General features: G+C 35.4%; 1 protein-coding gene across 1 annotated transcript in view; it reads right to left on the bottom strand.

Moving 5' to 3' along the window:
• SLC25A13 (solute carrier family 25 member 13) overlaps window positions 1–23,250 on the bottom strand; it is a 156,907-nt gene that overhangs the window by 19,491 nt on the left and 114,166 nt on the right. Inside the window, exons 12-14 of the mRNA XM_081343773.1 lie at window positions 13,944–13,996; window positions 13,190–13,270; window positions 747–887 (exon numbers count right to left, since the gene is read on the bottom strand). Of these exons, the coding sequence (XP_081199899.1) occupies window positions 747–887; window positions 13,190–13,270; window positions 13,944–13,996 (275 nt within the window). The remainder of the gene's footprint in view (window positions 1–746; window positions 888–13,189; window positions 13,271–13,943; window positions 13,997–23,250) is intronic.

Below are 23,250 nucleotides of genomic sequence, written 5' to 3'. Positions count from 1 at the left end.
GGGCGGGAGAATCAGAATTTCCAGATCAGCTTATAAGTACTTCTGAGGAGGTCCATCAGAACTCTGAGTGGTCACTATATAATTGGTAGTAAGTCAAGGAGTGGTGGCGCAGTAGCTAGAATGCAGTTTTGCGGGCTAATTCTGCCAACTGCCAGCAGTTCAATCCTGACCCTGCTCAAGATTGACTAGCCTTTCATTTTTCCAAGGTCAGTAAAATGAGGATCCAGTTTATTGGGGGCAATATGCTGCCTCTGTAAACTGCTTAGAAAGGGCTGTAAAGCACGGTGAAGCGGTATATAAGTCTCAGTGCTATTGCTACCTTTATCTTTATCTACAGGAGAATTTGCCTTTCTGATGTTCCAACTACATATTACAAGTGAGAAAATCATGGCCATGATAATGCATACTTTTGCTGACACTGTAATTTTTTTGGCAATTAATATTTTGTTCAAATATATCATAGTCTTTTTCTTAGCAGGAGATATTTCTCTATTTAATGGCTAGATTTACCATTCCTGAGAATTTTTGAGTCTAGAAGAAAAAAGCAGTTCATATTTCAAGTCCTTCTTCATTTACTAGGACTGGGCTGGCATTGCCTGATGACATAATCTTAGTTTGTTTTTAATATTGACAATAGACATTTTCTTCTCACCTTCAGAAAGAGATTTTTTAAGTGTTACTGTGAGATATACTAATTTTACGAAAGTCAAGCTTTCAATTCAGAAGTACAGTCAAAATGAATTTACCTTATAAAGCCCAAAAAATCCCAAGTCCCGCAAGACAGTAAGGGCACTAACACGTGGACCAGTTGTTATCTCTCCAGCCACTTGCAAGCGAATTTTAACAATTTCTAGTGGATTTGTGAATATCACTTGAGATCCTCCGGCCTAAAAAAGAAACAATATTTTGAACATGTAACCATGCCAGCACAAAGAGAAGATAAATTATCTTAAATACTATTGGAACAAGACATTCTTGTTCATTTCAGTGGTGTTTCCATGAGTTTTTTTTACATTGAAATCAACAAAGGTGGCAGTGCTGAGCACTTTGAATTGAAAATTAAATGTGAGAATTCACTCCTTAAAAGCAATTACTTTTCTAGATTGCAAGATACTGCTTCTAAATGCTAACCTGAGAGACAAAGTAAAGCATACAACAAATATTTAAAACCTAAATAGACAACTTAAATCTAACCGGCAAAAGACTAGGATTGGAGGAAAAGGGCAAATTATTGGATTGCCCCACCCACGCAAACACATATATACAATTCCTCAATTTTGGCATCTATACAAAAAGTTCAGTGGAACACATGAATTTCAACTAATTTCTTCTGCTTACCAAAAGTTATGGAGCTGAAAAAAATGTGTATCTCAAATAGCATTTTGCAGTTGCTTCTAGTAGATTTGAACACCCTTTCTTTCTGCACAAGACAGCTCTATTTCATTTCATTTCTCAAACCAATAGAGCATTACCACTGAACCCCAAAAATGAAAAGTTCCTTAATTCTATTTGAACGTTGGGTAATGATTTGGTCACTTAAAATGACTACTCTGAACAACTGCTAATAAGCCTTAAAGACTAAAGTATGTTATTAATAAAGTTATTCTTATGTATAGCAGCTGGAAAACTATCCTTGCAGAACATGTAAATATCTTGATCCACATTCTCATTCTCTTGGTCACCTAGCCTTTTGCAACCTTGGGTATTTTGGCTGCACAAAGCAAGAATATAACTTTGTCTTTTATGCTAAATGGGAAGAAATATATTGTATATACTATTTAATATATTATTTTTAGTCTATTAAAAGGAAAGAGAATACAAGTGTTACCTGACCTGACCCAATCTGTGCAAAGACCAGAATAATTAATTAATTGGTTAATTAAAAATTAAGAAGACATTATAGACCACAGGTCTCGACCACAGCTAATGCAACTTACCTTCTACTCCTCTCTCTGTATACCCTCGTCCCCAACCCCCTAGAGCAGATTTGGAAGGCTACTGGTGGAGAAATATTCAAATTCATGAAGGATACTTCATGAAGGATAGCTTCATTCACTTTATTTACCATATAATATCACACTACACAATAGCACAGAATTTCTAATAAAAAGCTACAAGTGTTTAAAATCAGTCTGTATCCCTTTTTGTTCTTATAGACAATCACTACTGCAGAGTTTATCCCAAATAACACTTCAGGTGTTTTGGACTCTCATAATTCTCAGTCAGAATGGTTAAAGGCTCTACTGATTGGGAATCATGGGATTCGAAGTCCAAAACATCTGGAGGGCACCATGATGGGAATATTGCTATAGCTGACATGGTCTGACAAAAATTTCCTTCAGACAGATGGAGGGAATCTGATACAGATGGATTACGTTAACAAGGCAAAGATTATACTCCATTCTTAAAAGTCTTTGAAATCAACAGTAATACTTGGGGTTATTAGAGGCCAAATCATTAGTTTCTGATGTTCAGCCAAATATGTAACTACAAGTCCACTCTGGGCCACTCTTTTCCAGCACTGTCCACAATTGATATGAGATTAGCCATTTCCTTCTATTTGATTTTAATGAGCTGCAACTGTGGTATCATCCCTATACTGAAATAATTAAAACAAGAATGCTTCTACTAACAATATTCTTCCACTAACAATATTCTTCCTTTTTTAAATAACAGTTTTGTGTCTTTAATATCTTAAACAACAGTAATCAGGTTGATAGCTAGGGGTTTCCATGTTGGCAAAAGAAGAACAAGGTATATAGATATATGATAGATACATAAGATAGACAGACAGACAGACAGACAAACAGATATTACAAGAATATAAAACTAAGCAAAACTAATACAGAATAAAGAAACAAAGAGAAGGAAAGACACAAAGGTACAGAAAGAAAAGACAAAAAGAAATAGAAGGATTTCTATTTAATTTCCTTTGCAGCAAATACAAATATAATTACAATTATTTCTTACACTATGGTTACAAAAGTTTGTTTTTTCTATTATATATTTTTTCCAATTATTTAAGGTATAATAAGCCAGAAGTGTATTTTTTTGTTTCATACAAAAAGTGTATAAAGGGTTTCCAGTCAGTCTTAAATGTATTATCTTTTTTTTTTAGTCAGAGAACTCAATATAGCCATCTCTGCAAATTCTATCATCTTCACCAACCATTGTGGACAGTGTTAGACCTTTATACTTTTGAGCATATAATATCACTGCAATTGTCGTGCAGATCTTCTCTTTTTCTACCTCAGAAATGAATTTATGCTATTCTTCTACTGAACATAAACTTAAAGAGTTTTACAAAAACAAACTTTTACAATATATCCCCAAATCCCTCCCACCCCAAACCCCCCCACTTCCCCCCCCCACTTCCCAGAGCTAAATACAGGATTATAGTTACAATAATCATATTCTAAATAAAAATTATGCATAATATACAATTAACCAAATTCATAATGTGTTTTAACTCCCCTTTAACATAACTACAAACAAAGTACCAATAACAATATCCCACTAAAATCTACTCATAAGCTAAATGGAACTTTTTAGTCCCATATTTGTTCTGAATATAATTTATCCATCTCCTCCAAACTGAAATATATCTTTCCTGTGAATGATCTTTCAAATAAGCAGAAATCTTAGACATTTCTGCAAGATTCGAAACTTTAAACACCCATTCTTCTATAGTGGGCAAACTATCCTTCTTCCAATATTGTCCCACCAGTAACCGTGCTGCTGTTATCATGTTCAACATCAAGTTAGTTTCTTTAACATCACAATCTACAACAATACCCAATAAAAACAATTGCGGAGAAAACTTTATCTTTCTCTTAAAAATCTTTTGAATGTTCCACCACATTTTAATCCAAAAAGCTTTTATATTTCTACAAGTCCACCACATGTGAAAATAGGTAGCTTCTAAACTACCACATCTCCAACATTTAGACTGTAAATTAGGATACATGTTGGACAACTTCTTGGGATCCAGATGCCATCTATAAAACATTTTATAAAAAATTTCTCTTAAATTTTGAGCCTGAGTAAATTTAACATTTCTAACCCAAATTATCTCCCAGGTGTCCAACGAAATTGGTTCCTGAATATTTTGTGACCACTTTATCATACAGTCTTTAACCAGTTCCGTTTCCGAATCCAATTCAATTAAAGCATTATATATCCTCTTTATATGTGCACAATTTAAATCTCTAATTTGTTTTACTAAATTTTGATCTGTAATTGTGATGCCAACCTTTTGATCTGACTTCCACCTAACTTTCAACATAAACTTACCTACATGGGATTCTTGATTTAATGAAGCATGCTGTAGCAACCAGCAAGTTATTAAATTCAAGACTGCTATATAATGAAGAAACTGCAACTCAACAGAAGGCTGACAAAAATGAAGAAATCAGCAAGGGAGTGCTCATTAGATACTAAGCACTTTGCAAACACACAATTTTTTGGACAGGAACAAGAAAGCCCCCTAGCTGAATATCTGGAAAATGGCTTATTGTGTGACACACACACAAACACAAAGACACAGACACACACAGAGAGCCATACATACATATACAAATACTTTAATATATTTAATAAAAACTAAAGAAATAATTTAATAAATTTCCTTTAGGTCTAGCAAAAATAACTTTCCTCCAGTTTGCTTCCTTCATAGCAAGGACTTTCCAAAGCTGGAGAAAGTCCTTCCATACCAGTAGATTACTATACAACTGATCTCTGGGGACACAATGGAAGGATCTTTTGTAGAGCATTATGAATTAATGCAATTACTTGAATTAAATAAATAAATGTTTTGCCTCAAGCACTGGTCATATATGTTTTTACAAGAAGTCAGGAAGAAAGGCATGTAAACTTAATAACCCTAATCACTGGATAATTTTTGTCCTCCTAAAACTGAGGATAAATCTTACACATACGCATTTTTCTGATATACAAATATACACATTCACACTCAACTAATTTGATGAAGTGGAATATCTGAAAAGAAGAAAAAGTTTCAAGTTATAAGGAAAATGTAATGTTCTATTATTCCTAAAATAAATAAGAAACAATATTTTATTTTCAATTTCTTTTTATAATTCTAATTTTAAAATTTCATGCTATTACATATCCCTTCTGAGCATCAATATTTGTAATATATTTGAGTCTATCAGAATGCTGTTTAAATTTATGCTTACCTATAGAACTGATCATTAGTCTCATCAACCTGTTACCAATTAATAACAGATTACTATTTAATAGTTTTATTAATAATGATATAAATATTAATAATTCTTAAGCCTTAAGATGCCACACAATACTTCTTGAGAAAGAGCAGGATAAAATTTTTATAAACAAACATTCCAACAAACAGGAGCTCTGTGATGTATTGTGCAAGAATCTTAAAACTGTTATGCTATTTTAAAGGCATTTACTTTGAACATTCTAAAAATACTCCCCCCACACACACAAAGGTGCAATAATCTATGCACATCTACAATGTTATGTTACAACATTGCTCTGCATTAAGGAATGACATTTTTTATTGTTTTAATGTGAAATGAGGTTAAAAACTGAATGGGTTTCAGAATTTAAGGACCACACAATACAAGAGTAATATCCATTTCTGTATGATATGTTAAGATAGTTTAAATACAAAACTGTTTCTGTACTTTTCCAGTGATAATTCTAATTAAATATTTTTTAAAAACCACAAATAAATCTCAATATCACTAGACACCTCTCGATGGCAGTATAACCTTGAACACATGTGTCTGTCTTTCCTCTTCATTCGTTCTCTGCACTCCTCAAGATAGAAAAACAAGAGAAAAACCCAGGATATTTATCCTTTGTCTAAAATAGCAGCATTCAATCATTTAGGGGCACAACAGAAAGTTTTAGTTCAGAGCTGCTGTGCTGATTGTCATAATACAACAAAGTAAACTTGCTAATGTTCTTGGGTTGAGAGGTGTCCAGAACTCAAAATAACTACAGAGTGAGGGAGACTTTCAAATCATTGTATACCACTGAGATAGGATGAAGTGCATTCTAATTAAATTAGGTTCTTTTATTAACTTTCCATTTCCTATATCTAAAAGGCCACACAGAGGGCTAAAAAATGAAATTGCTAAAACACTGAAATTTAGATTTTATGGAATGTAATTTATTCTTATGTGAGTACAATGTGTAAAACATATTTTAAATTAGAAGAAAAATATTTTAGCTCTATTGCATTCTATCAGTTGATGAACAGTAGTTATTTTAATATAAAAATATACATGTCATTTAACAGCTGTAATCATGACAAATTCCCTAGGTGCAAACTGACTAGATTTAATAAATTAATAGTTTCAAAGAATTCCTTGGAAGATAAAGTCACTGGGAGTCAGGCTACACTTAAATTTAATATAAATGGATAGATGTAGATAGATGGATGGATAGATAGATGGATAGATGGATGGATGGATGGATGGATGGATAGATAGATAGATAGATAGATAGATAGATAGATAGATAGATAGATAGATAGATAGATAGATAGATGATAGATAGATAGATAGATATAGATAGATAAACGGATTAGAGACACACAGACAGATAAAATAATAGCTCTATAGACTTTGCTACTGCTTTCTTACTGAAATGTTATTTCTAAAATTGTGCAAATCCTCTAAAAGAAGTGCCACAGAACATTTTTTTTAAATTTTAATCCCATTTATATCCCGCCCTTCTCCGAAGACTCAGGGCGGCTTACAATCTAAGCACAAATCAAATGTGCTTAGCAATAGCCTTCATTCTATGTATATGCCTGCTTATTAGGGCTTTCCCCCCCCCCCAAGCGGCACTATATGAAAGCATAAGGCACCTATTTTCCAATTGTTAAAGCAACTACACCTTTTTTCATATTCGCATGGCTCCTTTTGAAGCTGCACCTGGTTATTTGCTTCGGTTTGCATATATGATTGCATATGACGACTTTAACTTTTGAAAAATAACTACTTTGTACATGTTCCTACATGTTCCAAAGTATCACTTTTGACAGATTTACACAGTACTTTTTCAGTTTCTGATTCTAGTTAATGCCTTGAGATTTCCTGGTGAAATCTCATCCAAGAAATAGATATGAAATTACTAACTTTAGAAATACAGAGAATAGATTATCATTCCAAGTTCATTAAAATAAGCATCACCACCCATTATTATATTCTTCCCATTATTCTCAACTGCATCTCATATGTGAGCTTCTCCCCATGTTTGACCATAGGTACTTGAATGACAGCTTTTCACTTTGCTTTTCTACTGCACAGAATATAAAGAAGTACAAAATCAAAATAGTTGCATATATGGCAATGCTAAGAGAGCTGTAATATTGAGGAGCATATTTTTTAAAAAAGAATTTGAATTATCAAAAAAAAAATAATGTAACACAACTTAAGAATTTCTTGACAAGTTTTTCAAATAAATATACAAAAGAAAGCCAATTTTTAAACTAAAAATAAGTAATATACAAAATCTAACAAAACATTACAAAATGTTTAAATTTCTACTAACATTGTATTGATTTAAGTTACTGAGAAAAATAAGATGGAGACTTCTTCATTCTAATTTTCTTATAGCATTTCTAAGTAGGAAAAATACTCTTTTACAAGCTCTGACCAGTTTGATGCTATAAAAATAAAAGGCTTGATAATTTTCATTTTGTTGGATATAGCATTTTCAAAGATGAAATCAAGGAATTAAAGAAAAACTTATTTGTTTGAAGTTATAAAAGCATTTCAGTTGCACGTTTGTCAGATATGCTAACATTTGGATCTGCCGTTAACATATGTCAATTTTGACTATTGGAAAGAATGGTAACATTTAATGATTTACAGACCTTCTGTATTTTAAGGTCTGGTTCTTGAATGTAAATCTATGATACTATTTCTATTCATTATTTATTTATGACAATTTCACAGCACTATATGATTGCACATAGCCAACCATAGCTAAACTTTTATTCCATTTTTTTAAAAAATATATTTTTATATCTGTATGATATGATACAAATCTTTTGCTTGTCAGTTACAAAAGAATACATCCTATGGTGAATAATCACCTACGTTTCTATAATATTCTAAACCTGTGAAGCTAAAAGGCCCAAATGCTGACCCCAAAAGGGGAGGAATGTTTTAATAATTAATCTATTTAATTAATCAATGAGGGTTTAAGTAATTAAAAGTAGGTAAAATTAATTAAGTAATTAATTAGAACATTCAATCAGCCCTTTCATTAAACGCTCCCATAAACTCAGGGACTGGTTTGGACAAAACTGAGGAGCACTTTTTCGTGTGGCTGCTGATAAAAATAGGATCGCCAACATGATTGCCAACGTCCGATAACGGATATGGCACAAGAAGAAGAATAAACTCATATATGTGAACTAAACCATAATATTAATACAATTTAAACCTGGAGAAAGCAGTATTATTAGGCATCGAGGAAGCCTAAAATATTCTGCTTTGCAAAATAATACAGTATATGTGCTTTTGTTAAAAAACAAAAGGTTGCTAGACTGTGGTGAATAAAGCATTTTTAATTTAGACTGAAGATAAAATCAACCCACATGAGCAGTTTCGACCCTGCAAAATGTGCCAGAAGCTACGGAGCTCTTCCCTGCCATAACAAGCATCAGCTGATTTCAATGTTGTGTCTTTTTCCAATTCTGAAGGGTGATTAAGTCAATAAAAAACATTCCAGGCTTTGTGGGTATTGAAATTACAACTCTGACAAATCCAACTACCTAAGCCAATATTACATATGAAGTAGAAGCATTCCAGACTGAATATAGTTTTGGCTCCTATAAAGAAGTTAGAACATACTGTATGCTAATTTATATATATACATAACATCTCCCAAGTTCTTTTTCCTAGCTTTAAAAAAGTTTTTCTTTGATCATCACTGAAGGCACCTACCAAATAAAGTAACTTATCAGATGAAATGAATTAAAGAGTTCATTTATTAAGGCTTGAATAAGGACAAAACTTTCCAAGGGAATAAAGCCACCACAAATATTAAAAAAATTTAATCTTCAGAATATTACAACTCAAAATGTAATCATTTACAGAGCTTATTACTTCAATCAGCCAATTCTAAATGACAGGTATCTATCTCAATATGTAATTTAGAGTAAAATAAATGGATAAGAAATTTAAGATTAAATTCAATGTTATAAAGCAACTATATAAATATTAGGAATCAAACATTACAAAAATTCATTCAATTAATTGTCTAGATAAATAGTCACTTCATGTCTCCCTGTGAGTCTTTATGAAATAGTCAAATAATCAGACTTTCTAAAGATCAGAATGTTATATTTTCAAGAGGTTTAATATTCTTGTTTTGATCTCTATTCATTGTTTTGTCACAGAATCTCAGCAATTCAATAATGAAGATTGGAAGTTGCAAATATAACGTGGAGGCACGTAATTCTCAAGTATCTCCCAACGTTGCTATGAGAATAATGTGGAATATTCATATGACACTGTTGTATGAACTACCATGTACTCACAAAACATGGCAATTCCACACTAAATGGAAGCAGTACTGGATAAACAGGTTACACAACATATTATTCTGCAGTGCTTCTTACAGGATATTATATAGAAATGTTATATTTGCAGTTTCAATTTGATAGAAATATCATACATGATATATGATTATTTATAACGTATTTGATCTGCAATAAAAGTAATTTTTATTGAAGAAGTTTATATACAAGATAGCCAGGCAACACAGAACTTAAGATATTGGTTTTCACTTTTATTTTTCATCTATCTGTTGAACAATTACTGAAGACATAATGGAACTTTAAACTTTAAACCTACAAAGTGTATGCTTTATCACTGAGTCTTCTTTCTTATTTGACCACTATGACATAATTAAATACAATCTCAGCTTATCCTGAGGGGCTTCTGCTCTTTAACAGTGGTCCAAAGCTGATGGTGATAAAATATAGTCATACAACGTAGCAAATCTCCAGGGAGGTTATATATAGTTATTTAGATAACAGATGCAAATATAAGAATAAGTACTGTGCTGATTCCCAATTTCTTTTACAACATTCCTAATCAGACTGGCCTTTAGTTCCTTAAGATTTCTGAAGTAAGTAATACTAGGGTATAATTTGGTTCCTAAAGCCAGAGAGATTTCAAGAGAGGCAATTACATCAGGAATATTGTTCAATCCATTTATCTACAACACAGATAAAGAATGGCTATATTTAAATCATGAAATGCAATTACACCACCAAATCAATTCTGAATGGAGAGTTGTAAAAACCTAAAAGTAAAAATTAAAACTGTAAACTTCCCTCCTCACACACTCTTTGTCCAGTCCTTTCTCATACCAACTTTAGGCAGCCTAAAAACCCTGATAGAAGAGAATTAGGAACTTCATGTTGGAAGTTCCAAAGAATATACAGAAAATCCAGACCAACCTATCATATGTCTAATGATGTAACCAGGTTACCAAGCAGTTTAAAACTTACAGTAGTATATTAAATAAAACTTTAAAAATACACAGCAATTATTTTTAATAACCTTAAAGATGAGAAATAATTACACAGATTCAATAAAGTAATTTGCTCTCTTTCCTCGATAATGTGGATCTTTAAGATTAACTGACATATTGAAAATAATAACCAGTGGATAGTAGAATAGACAAACTGGAAAAGATAACAAAATACCAAGATCTAAAAATTGAAGTTAGCATTAAATTAACCATGGTAATCCCAATGATTAGCAGCACACTGGGTACCATACCAAAAAATCTTTGATGGCTCCAGTTGATAAAAGGCCATACAATATCCTAAATTATTGGAAAGAACTTGATGTATATGAAGACCAACTCCAGCTAAAGAACTGGCAGCTGTTATTTCACATTGTTGAGCATCCTCCTCTTCCTCCTCTACATCCTAACTCACTGAGGTACTACCCTGAAGTAGCTGTAGGGCTTGTGTGCCCTAAGGAAGATGGAACCTATACTGGAGAGATTTCATCTGAATGTCTCCCATAAACAATATGGTGAGACATAATTTGAAGATCATAATTTACTCATCTCAGATCAATTTTTACCCAGGTGAACAAGGACCATGCTAGGTGCTGGAAATTAACCAGGACAGAATATACTTTAATAATTTTCTTCCTTTCTTTCAGATGACAAAATTGAATCTTAAGAAAAATATTTGAACCACAACCACCATATCATCATCATCATCTCATCTGGGATTTTTAAAAAAATATTAAGGAAATTTAAGAAAAAATATATCCTCATCTTCCAACACATAGCTCCGCAAGAACCTTTCTAAAACAATAATTCCTTTGACAAAATCAGGATCTCTATATACAGACCAATCATCAGGCACATTTCTTAAGCTTGTCTTACAACAGCCTTTCCTAACCGGGTGCCCTACATTTCTTGCAACTCAATAGCATGGACACAACCTTTGTTCATGGGAAATTATGAAAGCTGGTGTCCAGTATATCTTTATGCCATCAGATTGGAGAAACTAATTTAGAACAAGCAGAAAGAAATACATTATGCAGGATCTAGCTATCTCAATTCTGTGTATCCAGCTTTGAAAAAGATACCAAAACATAATGAAACAAGACCACCCACAGAGAGACAACATAAGGCTCGTCCTATCTACCTGGCGCTGATCTTTATTTAAACACTTCAGTTCAAAGGAAGCCTTGGGCTGTTTGCCGTCAAACATCTACTGCCAGGAAATTATGAAGAATCACATAATTAATTTTAGAGGAAAATGCCAGCAGAGAATACTAGTAAACATGGTTTTCAAAGAGTTTGCTCCTCTTCCGGACATAACTTACATAGAACAGAATACATAACACTTGCTTATTTAGGAAAAATAAATCCAGTGGACAGGCTAACACAATGAAGGTAAATGTACAAAAAAATAAAATACTCTAATAATATTTTAATGTTACCTGGGTTTTGGTCATCTGATAACTTTTATTCTACATAATTTAGTATTTTATTTTATTTTAATTAATTCTGCTTATAAATTGAAAACTCTATAATTAAAATAAACTTTAAAATGCCCCTCCCTTAAATACTTCTTCAATTACAGAGCAGGTAAGCTATCTGGCAGTACATGACAGGTCATTGATCAAACACAACATCTCTTTATCTTGGGTGAATCGCAAAAAGCAACTAGGTCTCTCCTATTTACACAACACTGAATAAATATAGTTGCACAATTACCTATGTAGTGTGCTTTTTGGAAGAAAGAATGTACAAATTTCTGTTATTTTAGAGTTTGGTGCAATTGGCTTTGTATTTCTACATTGTTTTCAGCAGGAATTTAACTGATTTAAAAGAATGACCTCATCATTCTAATGACAGCAGAAATTTACCAGTGAGCTGGAGCTCCACCAACTCTCTCCTATCCACTGATCAAAGTGAGTTAAATGAACAGCACTCTGTCTTTAAAATGTCATTATCTTTAACAAGAGTTCATTTCATGCAAAATGGATTTATAATTGCTCAAACAAAATAAAAATCAACACCTCTGCCCACAATATTGCACGTTATCATGATAGGAACTCCTGTGGCAAAACTGATCAGCAGAAATACCGCATTCACAGAATGAATGACTAGTTGTTTTTTAAAGTACACTTTATGAGTGTACTTTATGAAAGCAAGGCAGAATGTATATAAAATATTTTAGCTATACTTTACATTAGAAATAATGAAGTGCTTAAATTAATATTATAAAAACTATCAATGATAGAACAAGGTTACTTCTATAATTTGTGGCCTTTATAGCAAGTCAGATTTAGAGCATAAAAACTTAGAATATAAGTGAAAAATGGAAAGAAGAAAAGGAAACAAGATCAATACTATACTAAACCAGCTTTTAGATAAGTACAGTGGTTAAGTAACTAAATTTATAACCATTTAGACTTCAAAATGCCAAGCAATCCTCCAACACAAAATAATTATTAAACCAGAGATTTTAAAAACACCAAAACTGTTCTCTTCCAATATTAAATTGCTGCCATGTTCTTATTAATTTAAGAACTAACGGTTTGACTATTTATCAGTTCAAATTAAATCCTAATGTTTGTGGTTTGATTTATAATTGTGTTTCTTTAATATCATGGTGAAAGAGAAATAGAATACTTACGCAGCCTCCAGCAAGAATTTCTGCTGGAAAAGGGACAGAACCATCTCTGTGCCTAAATTTGTCTCTCACAAAATCATTTACCTAAAAAAACAAAAAAAAAATCAAATAAACATATACAAACTTTTATATTTAAAATTTCAATATATTTTTAAAGTATAAAATGTAAGCTTATCAGCAACTGTGTCTGTGTCCCTGGGTGGGTTTAACTCACCTTGGAACAGATTTATAGAACAAGAAGAATTCAAATATTAGATGGTGTATATAAAAAAAAATAAGCTCTATATTCACACATTATACTTCAAAAAATATGCTACTAGTCAGTTTGAACAATGCTTTCTGAAAATATATTTTGGATATTTTGTAGAATTAAAATGTTAAAAAGAAAATTAATTAAGCAATTACAATTTAATATTTGAACTGCTATTTATTGGCAAGTTAATTAATATCTTAACGAGTCTCTTTTTTTGTAAAATTCTAGTTAAATAGGAAATAAAGTAAAAAGTAGCAATAAAGCTTTCTGCTTTTAAAAAATAAGTGGGTAAAGGTCCTGAATCAAACTTTTAATTTGAAATTACCATATGAAAGATTCTCATCTAAAATACAAAATAAAGGAAATCAAAACATGTAAGAAATGTATAAGTATACTTTTGCCCAAGCAAAATATACCCAATGCACACTTTAAGCATTAATCATAATAATTTTTTCTACTGGAAACTGAATACAATACATTAAGAATATTTTGCTCTGAACTTACAGTAAGCTTTATGGCCTTTTCTGGAGCTACCCCCAGGAGCTGTGGCAGAAGACCTGTAAAATATAAAAGATATAGCAATTAAGTTGACCAAGAAATAGACTGTTATTAATTTTGCTTCTTAAAGGGAATGGCATTTTAAGCGCAATTTTCAATTATTATGTTTAGCAAGATTATCTGATTACCCTTTACATACAAACACAATTCAGCATTGCTTTGATTCAAACATTATAAATACTTAGAAATTAGGGGGAAGGTTTGTTCTCCAAGTTTGTGGATTGGTTTCTAAATGTTTTGTTACCAGGCTAGGTAACATCTTCAATGAAATGTTCAAAAACCAAACCACAAGCTCGAAGAATGAACCTTTAACCTCATGCTACATGTGAGCTACAGATATTCACCACTACTGCATACTTAGAAATATGAGGAAACGATAAACATAATTGAAAAAGCTCCTATGTCTTGCCTAGTTTTGCTTGGACTCTTATAAATACTGTATTGATTCTGGCCCATATCTCCAAAACCTGGAGAGCACAGTGGACTGGTAGACAGAAGAATAATTGCTAAAGATAGTTACTCTTTGCTCCTATAATTAAGAATCTGCATTTTCTGAATTTCTTACTTCAGCCTTCTTCTCTTATACTTACCGTATATACTTGAGTATAAGCCGACTCGAGTATAAGCCGAGACCCCCAATTTCACCCCCAAAAACTGGAAAAAGTTATTGACTCGAGTATAAGCCGATCCGCCGTTCTGCAAGCCTCTGCCGCCAGCAGAGGCTCGATCCGCCATTTTGCAAGCCTGAATACACAGGAATACCCTGTGTGGCTGCGGCTCTCAGGGAAGCCCTGGCTGTCCGCTTCCTCGCTCCACGCTGCCATTCGGGGCCCGCGCGTTCCCCGGGCAAATCGTGGCGCCCAGCAGGCGAGGAAACACGCCCGCTCCAGTCGCCCCCCCTTCCCTCAGGATACGCGAAGCAAGTGACCGCCCGGAGCTTACCGAGGACTTGCGCGCGGCCGAGGCTTCGGTGCTTCCAGGATCGCGCGCACCTCTCCCAAGCCGCCGCCGTCCAGAGACCTGCCGAAGTTTGGGGAGGTTTGGGGAGGTGCGCGCGCACCTCCCCAAACCTCCCCAAACATCGGCAGGTCTCCGGACCTCCGCGCCCTGCCTGCCTGCTTCTTTCCGCAGCGGAAAGCAGGCAGGCAGGGCGCGGAGGAATGGAGACCTGCCGACGTTTGGGGAGGTTTGGGGAGGCGCCCAAACCTCTCCAAACGTCGGCAGGTCTGCGCGGAGGAACGGAGACCTGCCGACGTTTGGGGAGGTTTGGGGAGGCGCCCAAACCTCCCCAAACGTCGGCAGGAGGAACGGAGACCTGCCGACGTTTGGGGAGGTTTGGGGAGGCGCCCAAACCTCCCCAAACGTCGGCAGGTCTGCGCGAAGGAACGGAGACCTGCCGACGTTTGGGGAGGTTTGGGGAGGCGCCCAAACCTCCCCAAACGTCGGCAGGAGGAACGGAGACCTGCCGACGTTTGGGGAGGTTTGGGGAGGTGCCCAAACCTCCCCAAACGTCGGCAGGAGGAACGGAGACCTGCCGACGTTTGGGGAGGTTTGGGGAGGCGCCCAAACCTCCCCAAACGTCGGCAGGTCTCCGTTCCTCCGTGCCCTGCCTGCCTGCTTCTTTCCGCTGCGGAAAGAAGCAGGCAGGCAAGGCGCGGAGGTCCGGAGACCTGCCGACGTTTGGGGAGGTTTGGGGAGGTGCGCGCGCACCTCCCCAAACCTCCCCAAACTTCGGCAGGTCTCCGGATGGCGGTGGCTTGGGAGAGGTGCGCGCGATCCCGGAAGCACCAAAGCCTCGGCCGCGCACAAGTCCTCGGTAAGTTTTTTTGTTGACTGGAGTATAAGCCGAAGTGGAATTTTTCAGCCCAAAAAGTGGGCTGAAAAATTCGGCTTATACTCAAGTATATACGGTACTCTCGTCTTTCACAACTACATAAAAACATACACAAAATAGATCTGAGTAACTTGATTTGTGGCATTTATTTATTTGAATTATGTTTTGCTGTTTTATTATAATGAATACGCTAGACAGAAATATATACTAAAGTAGTTATTATAATTTGTTTTTATACTAAATGATACAGGTTGTGTAAAAGGAAGCCATACTTCCAAAATCCAACCTCATTTTTGCGATAGCTCCTCCTTTATCAACTTCTAAGATATAGGCAACCTGATGGTCTCCAGATTTTCACATAGAAATCTAACATGTTACAGTTAGAGCTGATGGAAACTGACAGTCCAAAATACTGGAGGAAGAGGTTAGATTATCTATTTTTGCTGCAGAGTGAAATTACATGCAGATGTGCCACTTGATAGTTATTACTAATATGGATATCTTCTCAAATGTCCCACTAAATTCAGTGGACTTTATTCTCAAAGAAGTGTGGACTGAAATGCTGTGTTGTGTAGAAAAATAAAATGTCACATCTGGCCAGTTTTAAGGGGGTGGATCTAGGTGGTAGCCATGTAACACATAAGACCTTACTGTCAATCTTAGAATCTGGTTTTAAAAGGATCAGTGAAAAAGATAGGAAATTGCTTTCCCCAAACAATTGGAGAACTATTAATAATTCAGAACTACTCAGCTCATGTTTTATCTTTCTCTTTTGTAAAAAACAATTGTGAAAAAACAGGATGAAAACCTTGAACCTAATAGAAAGATGGCCAGGGGTTGTCTATTGTCTTTGAGTTAAAATCTCCTGAGCCAGGATACTGAATTATCTAATCAAAATTTAATTTATTATTTTGAAGAAATTCTGGACAAATAATAAAGAAGTGAATCACTAAAACAGAGCAAATAATTTAAAAATGGGGAAAGCAAGAGAAAACAAAAGACAATTTTTTTTGAAAGACTGGAAACTTTATACAGATAGTCCTTGGCTTGCCACCACAATGGAACACAAAATTAAGCAACAAAATTGTTAAGTGAATTCTGCCGCATTTTACAACCTTTCTTGCCAGAGTTGTTAAGTGAGTCATTGCAGTTATTGTTAATATCATGGATACTAAGTGAATCTTAGTATCTTTCCCGTTGACTTTTCTAAGGTCACATAATGTGATCACCGTCCTAAATATGAACCAGTTGCCAAGCATCTGAATTTGATCATGTGACCTGAGGGATGCTGCAACAGTCGTATGAAAAATAGTCATAAATCACATTTTTCAGTGATGCAACTTCAAACAATTACTAAATCAAGGACTACCTACCTAAAGATTTGGCGAAAGAAACAAATGACATGATTCATGGGTTTGAGGATTGAACAATATGTGGACAAAGTGACAGGTTGAAGGGATTTCTGCAAGGTCTAAAAGAGAAGGAGGACTATAAGATTATAATTACCGGTATTTGTTGGAGAGAAGGTTGGGACTTTCTGTTAGGATATTTCATAACTTTCCTTTATTGCACCTATTTCTTTTTTTCACCTTTAGATTTGACTTCTTCTGTATGTAAAACTCTCAATAAATATAAATAAAAAAGGAAGGAACGCAGATACTACAATAAATTCTAGAATTACGATTGGAATAGAGAGAGGTATTGAGATATGGATTCTGTATTCTTAAAAAGCTTCTATTAATGACTTGGAAAGAGAAAGTGCTGCAGATGACACAAAATAGGATAGGACACCTAATATTCTGGAAAACATAATAAGAACCAAACCAATCTTGTTAAGGACACAGACTGAAAACAAAAGATTTATAGAGAGAGAAATGGAAAGTTATGCACTTAAAAAATAGAAATGAAATACATAAGTAATACCTGGCTTGGTAGTAGTACTTAAAAATACCTTGTAGTTGATTACTAAATGATTATGAGTTAGGAGTGTGAAGTAGCTAAAAAAAAGTAAACAATTTTAATTGCATCAATAAAAGTATAGTTTCCAAAGCACAGGAATTACTGCTTTATTCCTTTAATCCCCACCTCAAGTATTATATCCAGTTCTGGATATCAAAATTTAAGACCACCTGTATTATATTCAGGAAGAGGAACGGGGATGTTTGAGGACTAGAAATTAAGTCCTGCTGAGTTTGACAGGAGTGGGAATATTTTACCTAAGAAAGAAAAGCTGAAAGATAGCACTCCTCAAGAACTTGAAAGGATGTTCATGAAAAAAAGATTAAGATCTCTTTATCATCATCCCAAATGTAGAATACAGAACATTGGATTTAAATTACATTTAGATAAATTCTAACTGAACATTAAAAATCATCCAAAGAGTAAGAACTGCAATTATTTAAGAATGGAACCAATTATCTGAAAGTTGGTAAGCAATCTATCATTTGATCCAATTGTGAAAAGCAGGATGAAAACCTTCAACCTAACAGAAATACAGCCAGGGACTGTCTATTGACTTTGAGTTCAATAGACTCAAAGATAAAATCTAATATAAGTTGGACAATTTCCCCCAGGGATGCCTCTCTATATCTTATTTCTGTAATTTGATGGTCAAACTGGCTATTTCCAATACTTTCATCAGCCATAAAGAGGGTAAATGGACTGATGGCTTTGCTTAATAAAAATCAATTTGGCTATCAGCCAGATATATTTATTTATTTAGAAAGGCCTGTAAACTACTTTTTAGTTGACTTTCCAAAGTAGCTTTCAAAGCCAGACTAATACACACACAAACACACACACACAAGTCACATATAAAGTATAAAATAAATTATTAAGTATAATTTTTTGATATCTGCTTAGGCTTACATGTCCTAATACTTAATGAGATTTATCATAAGAAAATGGCCAAGGAATTTATAGCCCGTTTCAAATCCTTGACAAAATAAAAATGTTTTTGTAGCTATGGCTTATAATTTTCTCATAATAAATTATATTTTGGTAACCAAAGGCTTCCCTTATTCAAACTCTTTTAGAATTTTCATATTTCCCATCTCATAACAATATAATATTCTAGTTACAAATCCTATCCTTCTAATTGTAATAATACTTTTATTTATAACAGTTATCTATTTTTAAACCATATTCAAACAACTGTTTAATAGTATAATATCCCATCTAATAGGTCAAAACCTCTATTTTCTTCAGTCTTACTCTAGCTTTCTTCCTTTGCCAAATAACTTTCCAAGTCAGTACATTTGAATCATCAAGTAATTCTTCTGTTTTTGTATATATTGTTTGGAATGAGGAAGAGAATTTGATTGAAGTATTTTTGGAAGAATGCTCAACCCATTTATATTCATTAAAAAGCCTCCATCTTTCTCCTTCAGTTTTTCTTTTCATTTCTTGTTTATCAATATTCACCTTTTCTCCTAACAGCTTTATCATCCGATCAGCTCTTCTTCCTTATCCTCAAATGTTCTGAGATCTTGACAAGTAAGATCTTTTCCATTTCCAGTGTTACCACCACATCTTCTTATTTTTCATTTGTCTGTGTCTGTTAATTCCTTCCTTTAGGTCCTCCATTTTTGGATCCGTTTCTTCTAATTTTCTTTCTGTTTTCTTGGTTACTAGTTCCTTCTTTGTAGTCATTGTCTGGATTTGTAAGTTTAGATTAGAAAATTGTTCTTTTATCTCATTTGCGTTATTTTTAGTCTCATCATGAAATAAAACAATTGTCTGTGGGATTTCAACATAGAAAGAATTTCTTTCTGAGATTCATTAACATTTTCTTGTTGGTATATCAAGTGGGAACTTCAGAGACAGGGGTTAAAGATGATTTTTTTTATCATTTAAGGCTAAGTATGAAACACTCATTTTGTTTTTGCATATAGTCTTTATAGTCCAATAGGGTCCCCATCCCCTTCACGGATTACTGCCTTGTTGTGGCGATGGGGCTTGAGTAATTCAATGAAGCTATGAGCTATGCCATGCAGGGCCACCCAAGACGGACAGGTCATAGCAGAGAGTTCTGACAAAACATGATCCACTGGAGAAGGAACAGTACCAAAAAGAAAAAAGATATGAGGCTGGAAGATGAGCCCCTCAGGTCGGAAGGTGTCCAATATGCTACTGGGGAAGTGCAGAGGGCTAGTACTAGTAGCGCCAGAAAGAATGAAGCGACTGGGCCAAAGCCGAAAGGACGTTCAGCTGTGGATGTATCTGGTGGTGAAAGGAAAGTCTGATGCTGTAAAGATTTTTTCTCTATAGGAACCTGGAATGTAAGATCCATGAATCAAGGAAAGCTGGACGTAGTCAAACAAGAGATGACAAGACTGAACATCGACATCTTAGGAATCAGCGAACTAAAATGGACAGGAATGGGTGAATTTACTTCAGATGACCATCAGGTATACTACTGCGGGCAAGAATCCCTCAGAAGAAATGGAGTAGCCTTCATAGTCAATAAAAGAATAGGAAAAGCAATATTGGGATACAATCCCAAAATGACAGAATGATCTCAGTTCGAATCCAAGGCAAACCATTTAATATCACAGTAGTCATAATCGTAATAGTAAAGTTGGAAGGGACCCTGGAGGTCATCTAGTCCAACTCCCTGCTCAGGCAAAAAACCCTATACCATTTCAGACAAATGGCTGTCCAGTCTTTTCTTAAAAACTTCCCAGTGTTGGAGCATTCACAGCTTCTGGAGGCAGGTTGTTCCACTGGTTAATTGTTCTGTCAGGAAGTTTCTCGTTAGTTCTAGATTGCTTCTCTCCTTGATTAGTTTCCATCCGTTGCTTCTTGTCCTGCCTTCAGGCGCTTTGGAGAATAGCTTGACTCCCTCTTCTTTGTGGCAGCCCCTGAGATATTGGAACACATAAGAACTATACAAAAATGAGCTTAACGTCCCTGATAACCACGATGAGGTGGTCACTGACCTCGAGCCAGACATCCTAGAATGTGGAGTGAAGTGGGCCTTAGAAAAGCTGAGCAACAACAAAGCTAGTGGAGGTGACAATATTTCAGCTGAGTTATTCAAAATCTTAAAAGACGATGCAGTAAAAGTGCTTCACTCAATTTGCCAGCAAATTTGGAAAACTCAACAGTGGCCACAGGATTGGAAAAGATCAGTTTACGTTCCAATTCCAAAGAATGTTCAAACTATTGCACCATTGCACTCATTTCACATGCTAGTAAAGTTATGCTTAAAATCCTACAAGCTAGACTCCATCAGTATGTGGATCGAGAACTACCAGAACTACAGGCAGGATTTCGAAGAGGCAGAGGAACTAGAGATCAAATTGCCAACATACGCTGGATCATGGAGAAAGCTAGGGAGTTCCAGAAAAACATCTACTTCTGCTTCATTGACTATGCTAAAGCCTTTGATTGTGTGGATCATAACAAACTTGCTATTGGCAAGTTCTTAAAGAGATGGGCGTACCAGACCATCTTATTTGTCTCTTGAGAAACCTACAGGTGGGTCAAGAAGCAACAGTGAGAACTGGACACGGAACCACTGATTGGTTCAAAATTGGGAAAGGAGTCCGGCAAGGCTGTATACTGTCGCCCTGCCTATTTAACTTATATGCAGAGCACATCATGAGAAAGGTAGGGCTAGATGAATCAAAAATTGGAATTAAGATTGCCGGGAGAAATATCAACAACCTAAGATATGCAGATGATAGCACTATAATGGCAGAAGGTGAAGAGGAACTAAAGAACCTCTTGTTATGAGTGAAGAAGGAAAGTGTAAAAGTTGGGTTGAAACTAAACATTAAGAAAACCAAGATCATGGCATCCGGCCCTCTCAATTCCTGGCAAATAGATGGGGAAGAAATGGAGGTAGTGACAGATTTTATTTTCCTGGGCTCCAAGATCACTGCAGATGGGGACTGCAGCCAAGAAATTAAAAGACGTTTGCTCCTGGGAAGGAAAGCCATGGCAAATCTAGACAGCACACTAAAAAGCAGAGACATCACCCTGCCAACAAAAGTGTGTATAGTCAAGGCTATGGTCTTCCCAATTGCAATGTATGGCTGTGAAAGTTGGATCATAAGAAAGGCTGAGTGCCAAAGAATTGAAGCTTTTGAACTATGGTGCTGGAGAAGATTCCTGCGAGTCCCTTCGACTGCAAGGAGATCAAACCGGTCAGTCCTAGAGGAGATTAACCCCAGACTGCTCTTTAGAAGGCCAGATCCTGAAGTTGAAACTCAAATACTTTGGCCACCTAATGAGAACGAAGGACTCACTGGAGAAGAGCCTAATGCTGGGAAAGGTTGAGGGCAATAGAAGGGGACGACAGAGAATGAGGTGGCTGCATGGAGTCACTGAAGCAGTAGGCGTGAGCCTAAATGGACTCCGGTAGATGACAGGAAGGCCTGGAGGAACATTGTCCATGGGGTCGCGATGGGTCGGACACGATTTCGCAACTAATAACAACAAGGGTCCCCATCACAGATAAGTAGCCCAAGAGTTTTTTTCCCCTTTTCCCAGCTGCAGTCTGCAAAAGTGAAAGTTTCCAAGGACAACCAGTCTTATCTGAGTCTGGGGTTCAAGCCAAGTTCCTTTATTAATAAATTGTAGCTCTCCACTAGATGTCATTAATGCCATCTTCCAGCTTTTTAAATCCAAACTTATATTACAAACTTTTCAAGTTTTTTTTCTACAAAAGTCTCAAAAATAATTTTAATCCCCAAATTTCAAAGTTATATATCTGTATTGATTCCAAATCAATCTTGTGATTATCTCTGTTTTTCCCCAAGCAATTAGTTTTCTTTTCCTGAGAGAATGGGATGGAAATTCCCCTTCCCTTTCTCATCGGGGACAATTCTTTGCTTTAGGTGGTTTTATTCCAGGAAAAAGTCTTAAAATCATAAAAAGAGGATAAAGTCTCACCCAGTTCCATCCATGTTGCTCAAAAGTTGCTTGCTAGTGCTTATTTTCTTCAGTTGTCAGCAGTTTCTGACTGGTCACAGAAGTGTAGCCAGTCTTTTCCCTGACAGTTTGGAGGGCTTCCGCCCCTCCGTGATCGAGGGTCCCCTCCTTCTTTGTCACCTCTCCGGGGTGACTTCCGACCCTTTTTAGGGTCCCCAGCAGGGCAAAATCAAATGTGGACATGGAGCCTCGTCTTCTTACGCCTATCACGCCGTGACACCTAACCAGAAGTCCCATAATTTCACAGTTCTATAGCTTATTAAACACAGTTGATAAAAAGGAGATTTCTGCATCCAACAGAATCATGCTGAATATGATGCAAACTAAATTACATTCTATAATGAAGAAGAGAGGTGGATAGATAATATGGAATGATGTCATTAAATGAAAATCCTTGGCAGCTCCTCTATTAAGGACTAATTCTTAAACAAATGTTGAGGGTCTAAATATGGATGCCTCTATAGCATTAACTGTGCATGA

This window comes from Vipera berus (assembly GCF_964194415.1).
Source record: "Vipera berus genome assembly, chromosome: Z".
Taxonomy (NCBI): Eukaryota; Metazoa; Chordata; class Lepidosauria; order Squamata; family Viperidae; genus Vipera; species Vipera berus.
Note: the sequence above shows the minus strand (reverse complement) of the source record. Positions and strands in the feature narration are given on the sequence as shown.